The 15,873-nt window shown below is 49.0% G+C and overlaps 2 protein-coding genes across 11 annotated transcripts in view; one reads left to right on the forward strand and one right to left on the reverse strand.

The window, feature by feature from the left end:
- The window catches only part of LOC119953933 (E3 ubiquitin-protein ligase DZIP3-like), a 92,470-nt gene extending 86,570 nt beyond the window's left edge, over positions 1 to 5,900 (forward strand). For all 5 annotated transcript variants that reach the window (XM_038778621.1, XM_038778622.1, XM_038778623.1 and 2 more), the window contains one exon: positions 5,438 to 5,900. In XM_038778621.1, coding sequence (XP_038634549.1) covers positions 5,438 to 5,518 — 81 coding nt within the window. In that variant the 3' untranslated portion in view covers positions 5,519 to 5,900. The remainder of the gene's footprint in view (positions 1 to 5,437) is intronic.
- Positions 5,901 to 7,137: 1,237 nt separating this feature from the next.
- The window catches only part of slc37a4a (solute carrier family 37 member 4a), a 34,736-nt gene continuing 26,000 nt past the window's right edge, over positions 7,138 to 15,873 (reverse strand). For 3 of the 6 annotated variants that reach the window (XM_038778899.1, XM_038778901.1, XM_038778897.1), the window contains 2 exons: positions 14,367 to 14,505; positions 7,138 to 11,175 (listed from right to left, as the gene is read on the reverse strand). In XM_038778899.1, the coding sequence (XP_038634827.1) occupies positions 11,009 to 11,175; positions 14,367 to 14,505 (306 nt within the window). In that variant the 3' untranslated portion in view covers positions 7,138 to 11,008. The remainder of the gene's footprint in view (positions 11,176 to 14,366; positions 14,506 to 15,873) is intronic. The other 3 variants (XM_038778903.1, XM_038778902.1, XM_038778900.1) reach the window with 2 other exon arrangements.

Raw genomic sequence — 15,873 nt, forward strand, 5'->3', positions numbered from 1 at the left:
TCAATCCACCTAACCCGCACATCTTTGGACTGTGGGAGGAAACCGGAGCACCCGGAGGAAACCCACGCACACACGGGGAGAACGTGCAAACTCCACACAGTCACCCGAGGCTGGAATTGAACCCGGGTCCCTGGAGCTGTGAGACAGCAGTGCTAACCACTGTGCCACCGTGCTGCCCCAATCACAGTTTGCCACCCTAGTCATGCTGCGGTGGTTGTGACTGGAAACCTTTCCCTTTCCAGACATGGAAGATGCCACAACTATGGCACTACCAACGCGCCCACCCCTTTCGCTAAGCCAAGGTAACCACACCAACACACACTGTAGGACAATGGGGACAGGGAGAGGCCATGTTACCTCTCAAGCCTGTTCTGCTTTTCAAGGGGATGATGGCTGAACTGTGACCTGACTACACTGCCTACTTTTCCCACATTCCATTAACATTTGGGTAACAAAAACCTACCAATCTCAGATTTAAAATTGACAGGCCATCAATTGCCATTTGTAGAAATAGCTCCAAACTTCTGCCCCGCTCTTCCTACTCATGAGAGACCTGGTTCCATTTTGTTTGCCTGTAACTCCTACAGCGTTAATCTATGAGGGGACTTGGTAGTCCTAGTGAAATGCCTCAGATCCCCAACCGGCTCCTCCACCAATGAGGTAGTGTCATTGTCAACAGCAGGAGGATGCTTTGAGGACTCCCCTCCCCCCACCTCCCAAATTCCACAGGAGTCGTTGGCGGGGCCTCTACAGAACTCCCTGGTACCGGCTCCGCTGTGGGAGCATTGATGATGCCTGCTGGGGTTGTGGCCTCGGAGCTCCCTGCATGGTCTACCTGCTTCCACACTCATCTGCCTTGCAAGTATGAGACCAGGGGCAAAATTCTCCGACCCCCAGCAGGGTCAGAGTATCGCCCGGGGCCACCGAAAATCCCGCCCCCGCCATGCCCAGAATTCTCCCACCCGCAAAGAGTCGGTGTGCCGCCAATCCCGCCGCCCGCCTCGGAGAATGGCGGGGCCGGCGGGAGGTTACAGGTTTCTGTGCTGCCGTTATTCTCCAGCCCGCGATGGGCCGCAGTCCCGCCGCTGGGAGGCCTCTCCCGCCGCCGAGGTTTGAACCACCTCTGGTGGCAGCGGGATCGGCGGCGGGAGCGGGCCCCCGGGGTCCTGGGGAAGCGCGGGGTGATTGGACCCCGGGGACTGCCCCCACGGTGGCCAGGCCCGCGACCGGGGCCCACCGATCGGCCGGCGGGCCAGTGCTGTGGGGGTACTCTTTCTCTTCCGCCGCCGCCACGGCCTACACCATGGCGGAAGCGGAAGGGAATCCCCCAGCGCGCATGCGCCGGTGGTGACGTCACCACCGGCGCATGCGCGAACCGGCGAAGACCTTTCGGCCAGCCCCGGCGCCGGGCGTCAAAGGCCGTTGGTGCCGGTTTTGGCGCCAGTCGGCATGGTGCCAACCGCTCCGGCGCAGGCCTAGCCCCTAAAGGTGCGGAGAATTCCGCACCTTTGGGGCGGCCCGACGCCGGAGTGGTTGGCGCTACTCCGCTACGCCGGGACCCCCCGCCCCGCCGGGTAGGGAGAATCCCGCCCCAGGTCACCAATTTTAAACGACCCCTCTCCTCTTACCAAATTGTGTTGTTTCTTTTGGCAGGCTTGCCGCCCCCCCAATTGAGGAAAAGTCGAAGCGAGACTGGAGACAACGACCCATTAATGCTCTGCCTGTGTGACTCCAGTGGTGATATGGGGGATAGTAATGTACAAGAGAAGGAAGTTGGCCAACCTGAGGCGTAACGGTCTGTCAGGCTGTTTTTTCATTGCTGACCTGAATGCCTGAACTGCTCTCTCTGCTGACTCATTCGAGGCCGGGCAATAAGGTGCTGCTCAAATGTGGCGGATGCCGTTTGTTTTGAGAAAGTGTTGAAAGTCCTCCCCGGCAAACCCAGTGCCATTGTCGGACACCCAATACCCCGGGGGGGGGGGGCTTGGATAGCGAAGATGCGACGCAGAGTGTCGATGGTGAGGCTACTGAAGTTGTCGTCCCCCATCCCTTAAACATCCAACTACTTGGACTGAGCGTCAGCTAGCATCAGGATAATCTGGGATATTCTTCCCAGATGACCAGGCCATTCCCCCGGATGCCGGTGGGCCTTGAGTGGCAACGTTTGCTGTGCCTGACAGTAGTCACATCGAAGGTCCAGGGGCTCGATCTCCTTGTCAATGCCGGGCTGCCACATGTAGCTTGTGACAATAAGCGATTTTCATTTCATTTACTTGCATTGTGTGTCGGTGAGCATTCAGGAGGCGTGGGTGATGGGCCTCTCTGAGCCGTCCTCCGTCCAATGTGACAGGACCGCGGCTATTCCATAAGGCGAAGCCTGAAGACGATTTTGTGCGCTTGCATCGGAGTGGACCAACGAGCTGGATGATTAATAGAAACAAGTTACTGCGGAGGCTGCAATCTGAAGCAAAAGCAGGAAATGCTGGACAATCTCAGCAGGTCTGACAGCATCTGTGGAGAGTGAAGGGGAGCTAACGTTTCGAGTCTGGACCATTCTTTGTCAAAGCTGGAGAGAACTGGAAATAGAGTCAGATTTATACTGTTGGGGAGGGGGGTCGAGCAGTTGGTTAGAGGGCCATCTATACTATAACTGGATGGCTGACTGTAAGGCTTGCTAAGCATGGCACAAGACCCGTTCTTGTTCTTCTTTTCAATGCTGGTGCTTCTTTAAAAGAAGGTGCAGTGGCGACAATGTCGTCATCAAATTGGGCATGAACCGCCCGTCGTAGTTTACCAGCTCAAAAAAATGATTTTAGTTCTGCAAGATGCTTTGGTGCAGGCATTTCTTTTATGGCCCTCATGTAGGATGTAGCCTTTTGAGTCCACTCTGAATCCTAAGTACATGACCTCGCTGGCTTGGAATGTACATTAGGTTTCCTTTGCCTTAACTGCTTTTATGCAAACTCCGAGATCCAGCCACTGATTTCCATTGTTATTTCAACTCGGGTTCCACAGGCTGCAGTAAAATCTAGATATCTTTCTGGCGCCTCAGCCTTATTCTCAGCTCTGCCTGTCTTTTTCCTGAAAAGTGCTCTGTTCTAGTACCTTTAACCTCAGACATCTTAGAAATTTCTCATCGTTTCTCTCGTTCCTTTAACTAGCTGCTCTTCAGAGGTCTGCACTTGTTTACTTAACCATTACTCCAGGGTATGGCTTTTCTTCTAGCAAAGCCGAGAGAGATTTTCCCTCTCTAGTCTTCTAAACCAACTGCTTCAAGCAGAGCTGTGAGTGCTGCCTTCTCTCTCACTACCTATCTTCAACTGCAATCAAATTAGCTAAACTAAAACTTAAAAACTCCCCTACCTTGCAAAGCCCCAGTTGCTAAGCAACACCCACATGCTTATGTCTTTTATTTTTCACATCGTAGCCCCCTCTAAGCACAAGAGAAACACATAACAAACCCCCTCACATGCAAACAACTTTGTCCAGCATGAATCTTAACTATATGTTTTACCCTTCCAGGCACAGAAACATTAAATTAAACACACTTAAAACTGTACCTTATTTCTAATGTTTATCAATACAAATCTAATTTCCTCAAATCTAGCTTTGTTTTCCTAACACATTGCCTTCAGTACCCATGAAGCTGCCAGGATTCCTGCTCCTGCTGACTGAAGCAGTGACCCTTTCTGGGAGGAACATGCATGTGGTTTTGACGGATCGGAAACCTATGCTCTTTAAGATCAAATTGACAATGTTGTGTCTCAGCTCACCTTCAGAGTGGTCAATGCACCGTGATAGCCTAAGGCTGCCAGTATCCAACGAACAGTGGGAAAAATAATCTGGAGCTGGAATCTCCCAGCCACCTCCCACGGCAGAGGCGGCTCATCATTGGCCTCCAGTGGGATCTTCCCATTCCACCAAAGGCAATTTGCTTTGCTCGCCCATTCCGCCACCGGGTAACTCATGGCAGGGGTCGACATCAGTGGAAGCTCCCACTGGCAGGACGTGCTGAAAAGTCCCACCCAGTGTCTTTGAGCGCGATGGGGTTTTAAAATAAAAAAGGCTTATAATCTTTTTCAAAAGGAATAAAATGGACAGTTTGGTTGTTCTGTTGCCCCCATTCGAGGAGATCTTTCAAACCTGTGCTTTACCTCGTGCCTGTCAGATAGTTATTTCCCGGCATGGTGATTAGCACTATGCCTCACAGCGCCAGTGACCCGGGTTTAATTCCAGCCTTGGGTGACTGTGTGGAGTCTGCACGTTCTCCCCGTGTCCGTGTGGGTTTCCTCCAGGAGCTCCAGTTTCCTCCCACAGTCCAAAGATGTGCAAGGTTGTTGGATTGGCCGGGATAAATTGCCTGTAAGTGTCCGCAGTGAAGTGTTGGCTAGGGTAGACTTGAGAGATGAACAGACACTTCCAACACTGATGAAGGTTCAACTCAATTTTATTAACTAACTTCGAGCTAACTAACACACGATGACTGTGGGTCTAAATGATTCTAACTTAAACTAGAGACCTGGGCCTTGTCCGAACCAGTTGATTCTCTCAGCACGTGGTGCGAGTCTGTGCTGGGCTGGATGAGTTCCTGTTACACTCAGAGGCAGCACCCAGAATGAGCGGGAACCGTGGTGCCCTCTGCGTTTATAGTGTGTGTATCCTAACTGGTGATTGGCTGCTGTGTTTGTACATGTTGATTGGTCCCTGTGTGTGTCCATCAGTGTGTGTCTGCACCATGATATATTGGTATATATCAGGGGTGGGCAAACTTTTCCGTGCAAGGGCCACATTCAGAAATTCACAATTTTAAAGGGCCGCATAGTATATTAATTAATAGTCCCGGTTGTAACCAATTAGCGTGCGGCATATACCTCAGCGCTTCCCCCGGCGGCATCCTGCCTTTAGCCCTCTTTTTCTCTACTTTTCAAAAATGGCGCTTCACCCGGTTATGATTCAGGGCGCCTCATATAGAACAGTACAGCACAGAACAGGCCCTTCGGCCCTCGATGTTGTGCCGAGCAATGATCACCCTACTCAAGTCAACGTATCCACCCTATACCAGTAACCCAACAGCCCCCCCCCCCCCCATTAACCTTATTTTAAAAAAAAACTTTAAAAAAGAAAAAAAATTAAAAAAAATAAAATAAATTTTTATGACTTGATCTTGGTGGGCCGCATGCGGCCCGCGGGCCGCAGTTTGCCCACCCCTGGTATATATTATGACACAAAGGTCAGGTGGGATTACTGGGATTAGGCCTAGAAAGATTGACGTTTTGGAGGGTACGGTGCACTCGATGGGCCGAACGGCCTTCTGCACTGTAGGGATTCTATTTTGTTTAATGTCGAGGGACCTGCTTCTGTGCTGCAAATGGCCTTCAAGTACTGTGTGCGTTTTCTTTTCTCATTGTATTTTCCCCACTTTTCTTCTCGAATACAGTGCATCTCGTTGTGGCTGAAGGAGCAGAAGACTTGCCCAAGTTGTACCCTGACCTTTGCAACCTCCTTCTCGCAATCCTAACCCTGTAACTGGAATCTGTGACCCTCATCCGAGGATTGACCCACCGGGAATCCAACCACTGGGCATTTTGGCTCGGTGAGCGTGCGACTGAAGCAGAGCCTCCTGTGGTGTGGTTACAGGACAAGGGCGTGCTCGATACATCCCAATTTCTGTTGGGACAATGACTTTAGGGTTTGTGGGATAAACGTGGAATCCCGTCACTCCCATGGATTTCGACCAAATTCATTGACGAGTTCCAATGAAAGCTGGTGTCACTACGCTGAGAGATTATTTTGTGAATGGTATGCTGATTTCTTGACTCTGCCACTGGTACACATTTTTAAAGTACTGGGCGGAGTTGTAATCATTTGCAATTTAAAAAATAAAGATTGTTTAAACATTGGTGAAAGCTTAATATTGGATTGAATATAGTGCGGAATTGCTTTGTTTAGAAAAAAAAACCTTCTGGCGTAAGTGGTTAGCACAGTTGCCTCACGGCACCGAGGTCCCAGGTTTGATCCCGTCTCTGGGTCACTGTCCGTGTGGAGTTTGCACATTCTCCCCATGCCTGCGTGGGTTTCGCCCCCCCCCACAACCCAAAGATGTGCAGGGTAGGTGGATTGGCCACGCTAAATTGCCCCTTAATTGTAAAAAATGAATTGGGTACTCTAAATTTAAACAAAAAAAGAACCTTCTGAAACATTTAGAGGTTTGTTTTCAATTCTCCATACCAACAAAGAGACCTTGTTCTCACCTTTTCCAAGCTGTTAGCCTGGAGGAGCAAGCGCGAGCAGGCACAATAGAGTATCTATTTTTCAGGGGTTGGGAGTGTCCCCCATCTCTCTACGGGAATCGTTTTTTCTCATGTACAGGATCGCCCAGTGGAGTTCAGGGACTGACAACATGAAAAGGTTCAGTCGGGCATGGACTAACTACTTCACTCCAGTGTGTTCACTGAGAAGAACATTGTCCCAGCAAGGCCTCCTGTTCGGTACGATGTGGTTGTTGCAACATAGAATTCCGACAGTGCAGAAGGAGGCCATTCGGCCCATCAAGGCTGCAGCAGCCCTCCAAAAGAGCACCCTACCTAGGCCCACTCCCCCGCCCTAGCCCCATAACCCCACCTAACCTGCACATCTTCAGACTGTGGGAGGAAACTGGAGCACCCGGAGGAAACCCACGCAGACACGGGGAGAACGTGCAGACTCTGCACAGACAGTGACCCAAGCCAGGAATCGAACCTGGGTCCCTGGCGCTGTGAGGCTAACCATTGTGCTACTGTGCCTCCCAGAAGGAGAACCATTCTGTTCTTCAATCCAGACGCTCCGGCTAAGTCCAGAGATGAGTGCTTTATTTCTCTCCACATTTACATTCTGCTCTTAATTAGAATAGTGCTTTGATTTAAAATGTGTTACAGCGCTCAATAGCCACAGAAGTGGCTGGGAACACTCTGGTTTAGAGATAGCAAAGACATGAATGATTTTTGCAGCTAATAGTGGTGAAAGGTCAGAACTAAGTGCTTGTTGCTGACAATAGGAACCTCCAAATGGAAAAATATTTCATTCCTCAACACTAATGCGCACAATTAGAAAACAAATGTATGGATGGGGATGTGGAAATACCATACACATATACACCTGTTTCATTAGAAAAGCTTTTTAATATATTGTTTGATATTCAGTACATTGTCACATAAATTTTTATCATATAACTCATTGAATACCAGACAGGAGACGGGATTTGTAAGGGCATCCAGTTGAAACAATAGCGGTTTATTAATTTAGTGCATTCGGTCCAGTACATGGTCACTGGGGCATCTTCTTACAGGACAGATTTGTCTCGTTATACCGTTCAAGCAGCGGTGCCCAAAGCTGATTTCACGGTCCTGCAACATGGGAGGGTATTTTGTATTCATATCCTCCAGAGATAATGTGCAGCTAACTTCTATTCTATGCACAGGTGACCCAAGTCTGTGGCACTATGTAATTCTGACTTGGGTGTCCAGCAACCCAAACCGTACTGGAGTTATACTCTAACCTAAGCTTCAAAAAGTCATAGAGGTTCCATTAGCTCATACCTGCAAAATATCCATCAGCATATTCTCTTTCTCTCCCCCCCCCCTCCCCATGGCAGACAGCAAGCCGGCATCAAATACTGAGCTGGTGTTTTGAATATTTAAAATATAGTTGCTGGTTGCTATTTACATTTAATGATTTTAAAAAGCAGCTTTTGAATCTGCACCATCTCATTTCGTACCTCACTGGGGATATGTTTTAAGTAATTACATCTATTGTGACATTACTACTCTCAAGATCTGGCTTTGTCGGTTTCCTGTTATTGTTTAACATATAAATCTAACACTAAGAAGAACTTTAAAAATCACATTTTCATTATATAAAGCACCGATTCCTTTGCTAATCAAGCAATAACTTCAAGAGCTAAGCACAACAAGGTCAGCATTAGTGTGCGGGTTTGACTAACTATGTTAAAGTGGAAATTCTAATTGTGGAGCATAAGCATCTGTTTCCAATTATTGCTACAGTAATTCAAAAGCTTTCGAGACTCTTCTCTCCTTCCCCACCCCCACCCCCGCCTAGCCCCAACGCCAAGTAATTAGTGTAAGTAATGTTTGGGAAGAAATATGTTCAATTGTAACAAGACAGATTTGAGAGACGATCTCTGTACAGTGACTAGTTGCCATTTGTGACTCTGGCACCCTAGCACTTCCATTCTTTTGTGCTCTGGAGAGTTCGGCCTTGCGATGAGGCCAGGATTTGAAATGAAATGAAAATCGCTTATTGTCACGAGTAGGCTTCAATTAAATTACTGTGAAAAGCCCCTAGTCGCCACATTCCGGCGCCTGTTCGGGGAGGCTGGTACGGGATTTCTCCCCCCCCTCCCATTGGACTCGATGTTGTCCGTTGGCAATGGATGCAGGAGAGAGGCCCAATTGCTTTACAGTGAGAAAGCACTGGAAATGGAATCTGTGCGCGCTGTTCTTCACCACTAAATTCATAGCACATGAACACCATTGATAGCAGTGTTGGGCAGCACCTGGCCTCCCTCACTGCTCTACAGATTGCAGTGTGCTAATCTGAATCATGTAAAAAAGGAAAAGCCTTTTAAATAAGGGGTAAAAATGAACTAACCACAAATGTAACACGTTTAGAATGGAGTTTGTTATTACAAACACCTCTGATCAATACAGAGCGACTGCACAAGGCCATTAGCTGACCTCTTGCTGTTGCAATGCCGGCTGTCCACAACGATTACAACTAGTGTTTAAACACTTCCCGTTCCTGGATTAACTACATTTATTTCACAAAATCAATAATGTGACAATTTTGAGTCAAGTACGTTATCCCAATGCGTTGTCCTCATCGTACATCAGTCCTGATTCAAGTATAAGCCCAATATGAACACATTCTCTTTAGTTAAGTTACTTTGCAGGATTCACCTGGATCACTGACGGCATCTCTTGGTACAAATGGAAGCAACAAAATAGAGAATGTTTTGAGCTCTGGGATGGCGAGCAGTTGGAAGGAAGGTTGATAAGATCACTTCTACAATTGGGCGGGGGAAGGACTATTACAATCTGTCCATCAGCGCACTGGGATTAAATTGAGAATGGGGGCTCTTAATGAAAGAGGAAACTCACCAAAAGCGAGCTGCTGTCTTATCACATGGGTAATGGCTCACCAGCTGAGTTCAAATAAGTTCCGCTCCACGCGCTACTGAGAATTATTCAGCTGCCTCGTGCCAGTGGGCATTCTGATCATAGTCCATTAATATAAAAAGGTACCACAAACAACGCTGGGATATCACTTCTGAAGAGTCATAGAGGTCAACAGCACAGAAAAGGCCCATTGCATCTGTGCCAGTTACATCAAGTTATCCACAGAAGGTGAAGATTGCGCTGTCCATATTAGACACAAGGGATCGGCATAAACTGTTTTAGATTTTCTGGAGATAACGGATGTCTCGATTGTATTGATCAAAGACATGGATAGATGTCTAACAGTACATGGTTATGTAGTTCACTTGCTGATCTTTGACCCTTGCAGATAAAATCAACATGCTCCTACAGTATAACAGTGACGACACTTCAAAAGGACTTAATTGTCTGTAAAGTATTTTGGGACATCTTGAAAGACACGAGCGGGATTTTCCCCACACCTTGCTGTGTGTTTTGCGGCAGCAGAGATGGGCCGCCCGCTGGCGGGATTTCCTGGTCTCACTTCTGTCAAGGGGTTTCCCGTTGTTCCTACCCTCCCCCGAGGCTGGGGGGGGGGGGGGGGGGAGGATTCGCTGTCGACAGGACTGAAGATTCCGCTGGCCGGAACAGCTGGAAAGTGGGCCTAGGTCGGCCGTTCTAGGCCGGTGCAGACTCGATGGGTCGAATGGCCTCCTTCTGCACTGTTGTGATCAGCAAACTCCGCGGCTGTTTGTAAAAAGCAAACATGTTCCTGAAGAACTCAGCAGGTCTTGAAGCATCTGTGGAGAGAAGCAGAGTTAACGGTTCCAACCCGATGGGACTATTCCTTGGACTCGAAACGTTAACTCTCTGCTCCTCTCTCCGCACACATGCTGCCGGACCTGTCGAGCTTCTCCGGAATTTTCGGTTTTTATTCCAAGACTGTTGCGTTTTCCACAGTGGGAGAAACAAAAACAACTGGAGTCAATTGGACGGCACACTTTAAAACAATGGCAATGCCGCGGAGTGGTGATCTTGGTGGCGCAGTGGGTAACGTCGCCGCCTCGGAGACAGAAGCTCCGGTTTGGAATCCCGCCTCCGGATGGTCAAGCAGGTTTGTCGACCTGCAAATCCTTCCAACGCGCCGAATGGGAGGGAGGCACCGAGAGTGGGAGGGGCTCCTGGTTAGCTACAAGGCGTGAACAAAACCGTGTGCTTCGTCGACATCATCGGGAAGTCTCCCAAGAAGTAACATGGCAACTGGTTGGCAATCATGCTGCCGATGTGATTCGATGGAGATCCAGCTACGATAATTCCATACCCCTTATTGTTGCTCTTCCCTCTCCCCGCTGCTGCTCTCTGGCTGGTGATTATGGCTCTGTGCAGTTGGGATCAGATTTCAGACAAGAGCGGCTGATTGAGATAAATTAACGCTTTTATTCCAAAAAGCAATTCTCGTGGAGAGTTGTGTAACTCTGACAAACGAGCCGCCGTGACGGACCAAGCCACGGTGAACGGCAATAAGAAGCACCATCGTTCCCGCCACAAAGGAAAATGAAATTATCCAGGCCAGATTTAACCCCGCGTCACACAAACTGAACTCTTGGCTTAAAATCGCCAAGTCTTGCAGTGTGAATAAGGGCCAAGATGTTTGTGACACTGCAGTGTGTTTGGGATTTGCAAACGGGGTATTGTGGTGATGGGACTTGTTGAACTGGGACCTGCAGTAATGGTGTGATCAGAACGGCACGTGCTCATGGGCCTTTACCTACATGATCAAAGCAGCAGGCTCGCTACTGGATGAGTGTTCCAAACTTTCAGTCTTCCTTCTTGGGGAGGCGGCCCATCTTGGTTCGGATATTCCTCAGCAGGAAAAAGGCCACCGTGGTGACGGCACAGGTGACCTCCGCTATCCTGAAAGCCACGTCCCAGCTGTAAACCTTGGCGATCGAACTGAACGGGAAGCCGGCCAGGAAACCCCCCACTGCAGGACACAGGACAGAAGTGGATCATTAACCATGCAGGAGAGGCTTGGAGCCACGCATTCCCTCCAAACAAAACCACCACCACACTCCGCTGTTGACTGGGTGAGGTAATCGAGTTGAAGGATTTTTAAAAAATATATATATTTTTATTCATATTTTTAACATTTTACGAAACAAAACAAAAACATCACACCCCCAAATACAATAAACACTGCACCGAGAGTTGAAAGATGTTAATTATGCAGGTGGGACTTTACTATTTTTGGTACCTTGTGTATATATAAAACACATTTGCAGGTCGGACAGATCAGCTGTAACACCTGGTAAAACCTCGTCTACCCTGTCCCAATGCACAGTAGCACAGTGGTTAGCACATTGCTTCGCAGCGCCAGGGTCCCAGGCTCAACTCCTGGCTTTGGTCACGTTCTCCCTGTGTCTGAGCGGGTTTCCTCCGGGTGCTCCGGTTTCCTCTCTCCAGTCCCAAAAGACATCATGTTAGGTAATTTAGATGTACTGAATTCTCTCTCTGTGTACCAGAACAAGCGCCAGAATGTGGCGACGTAGGGCTTTTCACAGTAACTTCACTGCTGTATTACTGTAAGCCTACTTGTGACAATAAAGATTCTCAGAAGCAATCGGCCACCCAAAGTGAGATACATTGTTAATTTACACCATCAGCCGTCTCTATAGCCAGTCTGAGGTTGTTCATTTAAGTTACAAATTGTTGGCCGCTGAGGTTTTGGACCCTTTGCCCAGTAGTGACTGAGTTAAGATTGGTCGGGTAAGGGCAGCACGGTGGCACAGCGGTTAGCATTGCTGCCTACGGCGCTGAGGACCCGGGTTCGAATCCCGACCCTGGGTCACTGTCCGTGTGGAGTTTGCACGTTCTCCCCGTGTTTGTGTGGGTTTCACCCCCACAACTCAAAGATGTGCAGGGTGGGTGGATTGGCCATGCTAAATTGGCCCTTAATTGGAAAAAACGAATTGGGAATTCTAAATTTTTTTTTTTTTTTAAAAGATTGGTCAGGTGGCTGAGTGATTTGAGGCACTGAATTTCGCCTCCAGCCTCTCTGGAAGTGAGTGATCTTATCCCGCCGCTGCCAAAGTTTCAGGCAGTTCCTCTCTTCCATCAATTTAATAGGGGTGTGCTCGGGTCGTGTGCAGTGCTCCATTTTCTCTTTCAAGGGGCTGCCCCTTTCATTTGACATTTGACCCTCAGTTTATTTGATTTAGTTCAATTATTTTTTTGAAGCATTCAAAGTCGGGGTAACTGGGTTCAGGCCGTCCAAGGTTACAGCCAGCAGAGGGAGTGAGGAGACAATTGCTCTCATCAGTCGGTCCTGGGGTGCATCCCTTTGGTTGTGCGAGTATGGACAGGAGTGAAGGACTTTGACTTTCCCCTCCCTCTGAGCAATTGCATCCCTCACCAAGACCGGGAGTTAACTGCGCGAGGAACTACACTCATGATCTTGCCTGCACTCCCTTGAAGAATGCATGTCGGAAGTGATTGGCACTGGGGAAAATTGCGCCATCCTTCAAAGGTGTTACAGAATTCCAAAAAATGTCACATTGAATTTGGACATCTATTTTATTCCTGCTCCAAATGTAATGATTTAGCAGTCACAGTCCAGGGCTGTGGGTGTAGAAATAAGAAACCAAGAGAAGTAATTGGAGTGGAGGTGACGAGATGTTTAACTGCACTGTATCCTGCTGGGATGTGTTGAGACCAAAAAGATGAATTTATGGAGGGCTTCTCCCACTCATCCACTAGTTTTCCCAGCGCTTCCAAGATTCTTCTGAAGATCAGGAAGATGCACTGAAAATCCCCATGGAAATTCACTCATAAAATTTACAGTGCAGAAGGAGGCCATTCGGCCCATCGAGTCTGCACCGGCTCTTGGAAAGAGCACCCGACCCAAGCCCACACCTCCACCCTATCCTCATAACCCAGTAACCCCACCCAACACTAAGGGCAATTTTGGACACTAAGGGCAATTTATCATGGCCAATCCACCTAACCTGCACATCTTTGGACCGTGGGAGGAAACGGAAGCATCCGGAGGAAACCCACGCACACACGGGGAGAAGGTGCAGACTCCGCACAGACAGTGACCCAAGCAGGGAATCGAAACTGGGACCCTGGAACTGAAGCAATTGTGCTAACCACTATGCTACCGTGCTGTCCGTCCTTAAAAAGTGCGCTACTCACCAGGCCGAGACACAAAGGGTGGGATTTAAGAGTCTCGTCACGCCCGACTTGGTGTCTGTACGAGGACGCTGAATCTCGCGAGAGAACTCTCACGAGATTTGCGACACTCAAAACACCTTGCGAGATTAAAAATATATATTTTTAAAGAAATACGAATTCCAATTAATTTTTTTTTCCAATTCAGGGGCAATTTAGCGTGACCAATCTACCTAACCTGCGGATCTTTAGGTTTGTGGGGGTGAGACCCACGCACACACAGGCGAATATGCAAACTCCGCATGGGACAGTGACCCAGGGCCAGTATTGTAGCCGGATCCTCAGTGCCGTGATCGCCACCGCGCCGCCCCTAAAATGCCTGGCGAGATCGAACCTAATCTCCTGCGACATCGCGATCTGGGTGTGGCCCTCACTGGACAAGATTCAGATCTGCATATTTAAATGAGCCACAAACGTGGACCAGTCGTAATGGCACCTGGGAGGGGGGAGGGGGGGAAATCCCAGGCCATTCGAGATCCCCCCCGGGGGAGGGGGGGGGGGGGAATCCCAGGCCATTCGAGATCCCCCCCGGGTGGTGGCAGACAGGCAGGGTGACATCCTGGCACTCGGGAACGTTGGCACTGCTGGGGGATCCTTACCAGGTTGGGGGGGGGGGGGGGGGGGCAGAGGGGTTGGTCTTGTGGGGCCCCCCCCCCCCAAGGGTCAGGAGCTCGCCAGCAGGAAATGACTCAAGTAAGCCCTCGACCAGAGACCAAAAAAGTGCAGTTGAATAGCGGGGTGAGTCTTGGTGCCGCAGCCAGAGTTTATACCCTGCTAAACGCGCCCAAAACCAGACCGCTGAATCGCGTCCAATATTAAACCTTCATCTCTGCAACAGAAATCTAAATTGATGCCTATGGAGCAGGACAGTGATGACGCTGTCAGGCTCCACGGGGTGAAGATTGAAGCCTCCTGTTAACCGTTTCGCCGCATTTCTTAACTTACCATTTGCCATCAAAGCCACAATAGCGTGTGATGTCCCAGATAGGTTAGACGGTGCAGATTCATTGGCTATCACTCCAAACAATGCGATTGGCCCATAAGAACAAAAGCCAAACATGGCTCCCAAGGATAGAATCCATAGCTAGGAGGAAAGAGAAAGGGGTTAAAAAGAAGTATAATGGGGCTGGTTTAGCACAGGGCTAAATCGCTGGCTTTTAAAGCAGACCAAGGCAGGCCAGCAGCACGGTTCAATTCCCGTACCGGCCTTCCCGACCAGGCACCGGAATGCGGCGACTAGGGGCTTTTCACAGTAACTTAATTTGAAGCCTACCTGTGACAAGTGATTTTCATTTCATTTCATTTCAAGATTGTCCAGTTTGAATCTTTAAAAAAAACTTCATGGAGGATATGGTCATCATTGGTAAGGCCACCATATATTGCCCATCCCTAGTTGCCTTTGAAGACGGGTGAATTTCTGCAGTCCATGTGGTGACAGTGCTTCTCGTGTTGCTCAGTGAGGTGTTCCACAATTCTCATCCAGTAACGATGAAGGTATGGGGACACGTGTCCACATCAGGGTGATGGGACTTCGGGATTAGCTAGCTGCCCTCGTCCTCCTTGGTGGCAGAGGTTACGGATTTGGGCGTATACAGGTTACTGCTAAATAACCACTTTCTGTTTAATTATGCTACTTTGGCAGTATTATTGTTGCAAAATGGTCAGGAAGGGCCCTGAAAGGACAGGAATTAACTGGACTATCACGGTCACAGAATGCCATTTTGGTACAGCTTCGACAAATTAAGGAGTTGCAGAACCAATAGAAAATGATCATGATGGAGACCATTTGAATTGCAGTAATTTGATTTTCAACATTTTTATTTATTCATTCACGGGATGAGAGGCAGCATTTATTACCCATTCCTAATTGCTCTGACTGTGGTGGTAAGACGCCGCCTTGAACTGCTGCAGTCCGTGTGGTGTAGGTACACCCAAGTGCAGTTAGGGAGGAGGGAGTTCCAGGATTTCACCCAGCGACAAGGAAGAAACGGCAATATATTTCCAAGTCAGGTTGGTCCGTGATTTGGAGGGAAACTTCCAGACGGTGGTGTTCCCAGGTATCTGCTGCCCCTGTCCTTTGAGGTGGTCGAGGTCACAGGTTGGGGAGTGTTGAAGGAGCATTGCGGAGTTGCTGCAGTGCATCTTGTAGTGATATAGATAGAGCATGCCGACGCCACTCCGCGCCAGTGGTGGAGGGAGTGAATGTTTAAGGTGGTGGACGAGGAGCTGATCAAGCAGGCTGTGTTGTTCTGGATGGTGTAGTAGAGCTTCTTTAGTGTGGTTGGAGCTGCACACCTCCAGCCCTGGAAGACGGTTGAACTTCTGCAGTCCATGTGGTGACAGTGCTCCTCGTGTTGCTCAGTGAAGTGTTTCACAATTCTGACGCAGTAACGATGAGGGTATGGGGACACGTGTCCACATCAGGGTGACGCGACTTCGTGATTCGCCTGCT

The sequence above is a fragment of the Scyliorhinus canicula genome, chromosome 19 (genome assembly GCF_902713615.1).
Source record: "Scyliorhinus canicula chromosome 19, sScyCan1.1, whole genome shotgun sequence".
Classification (NCBI taxonomy): domain Eukaryota; kingdom Metazoa; phylum Chordata; class Chondrichthyes; order Carcharhiniformes; family Scyliorhinidae; genus Scyliorhinus; species Scyliorhinus canicula.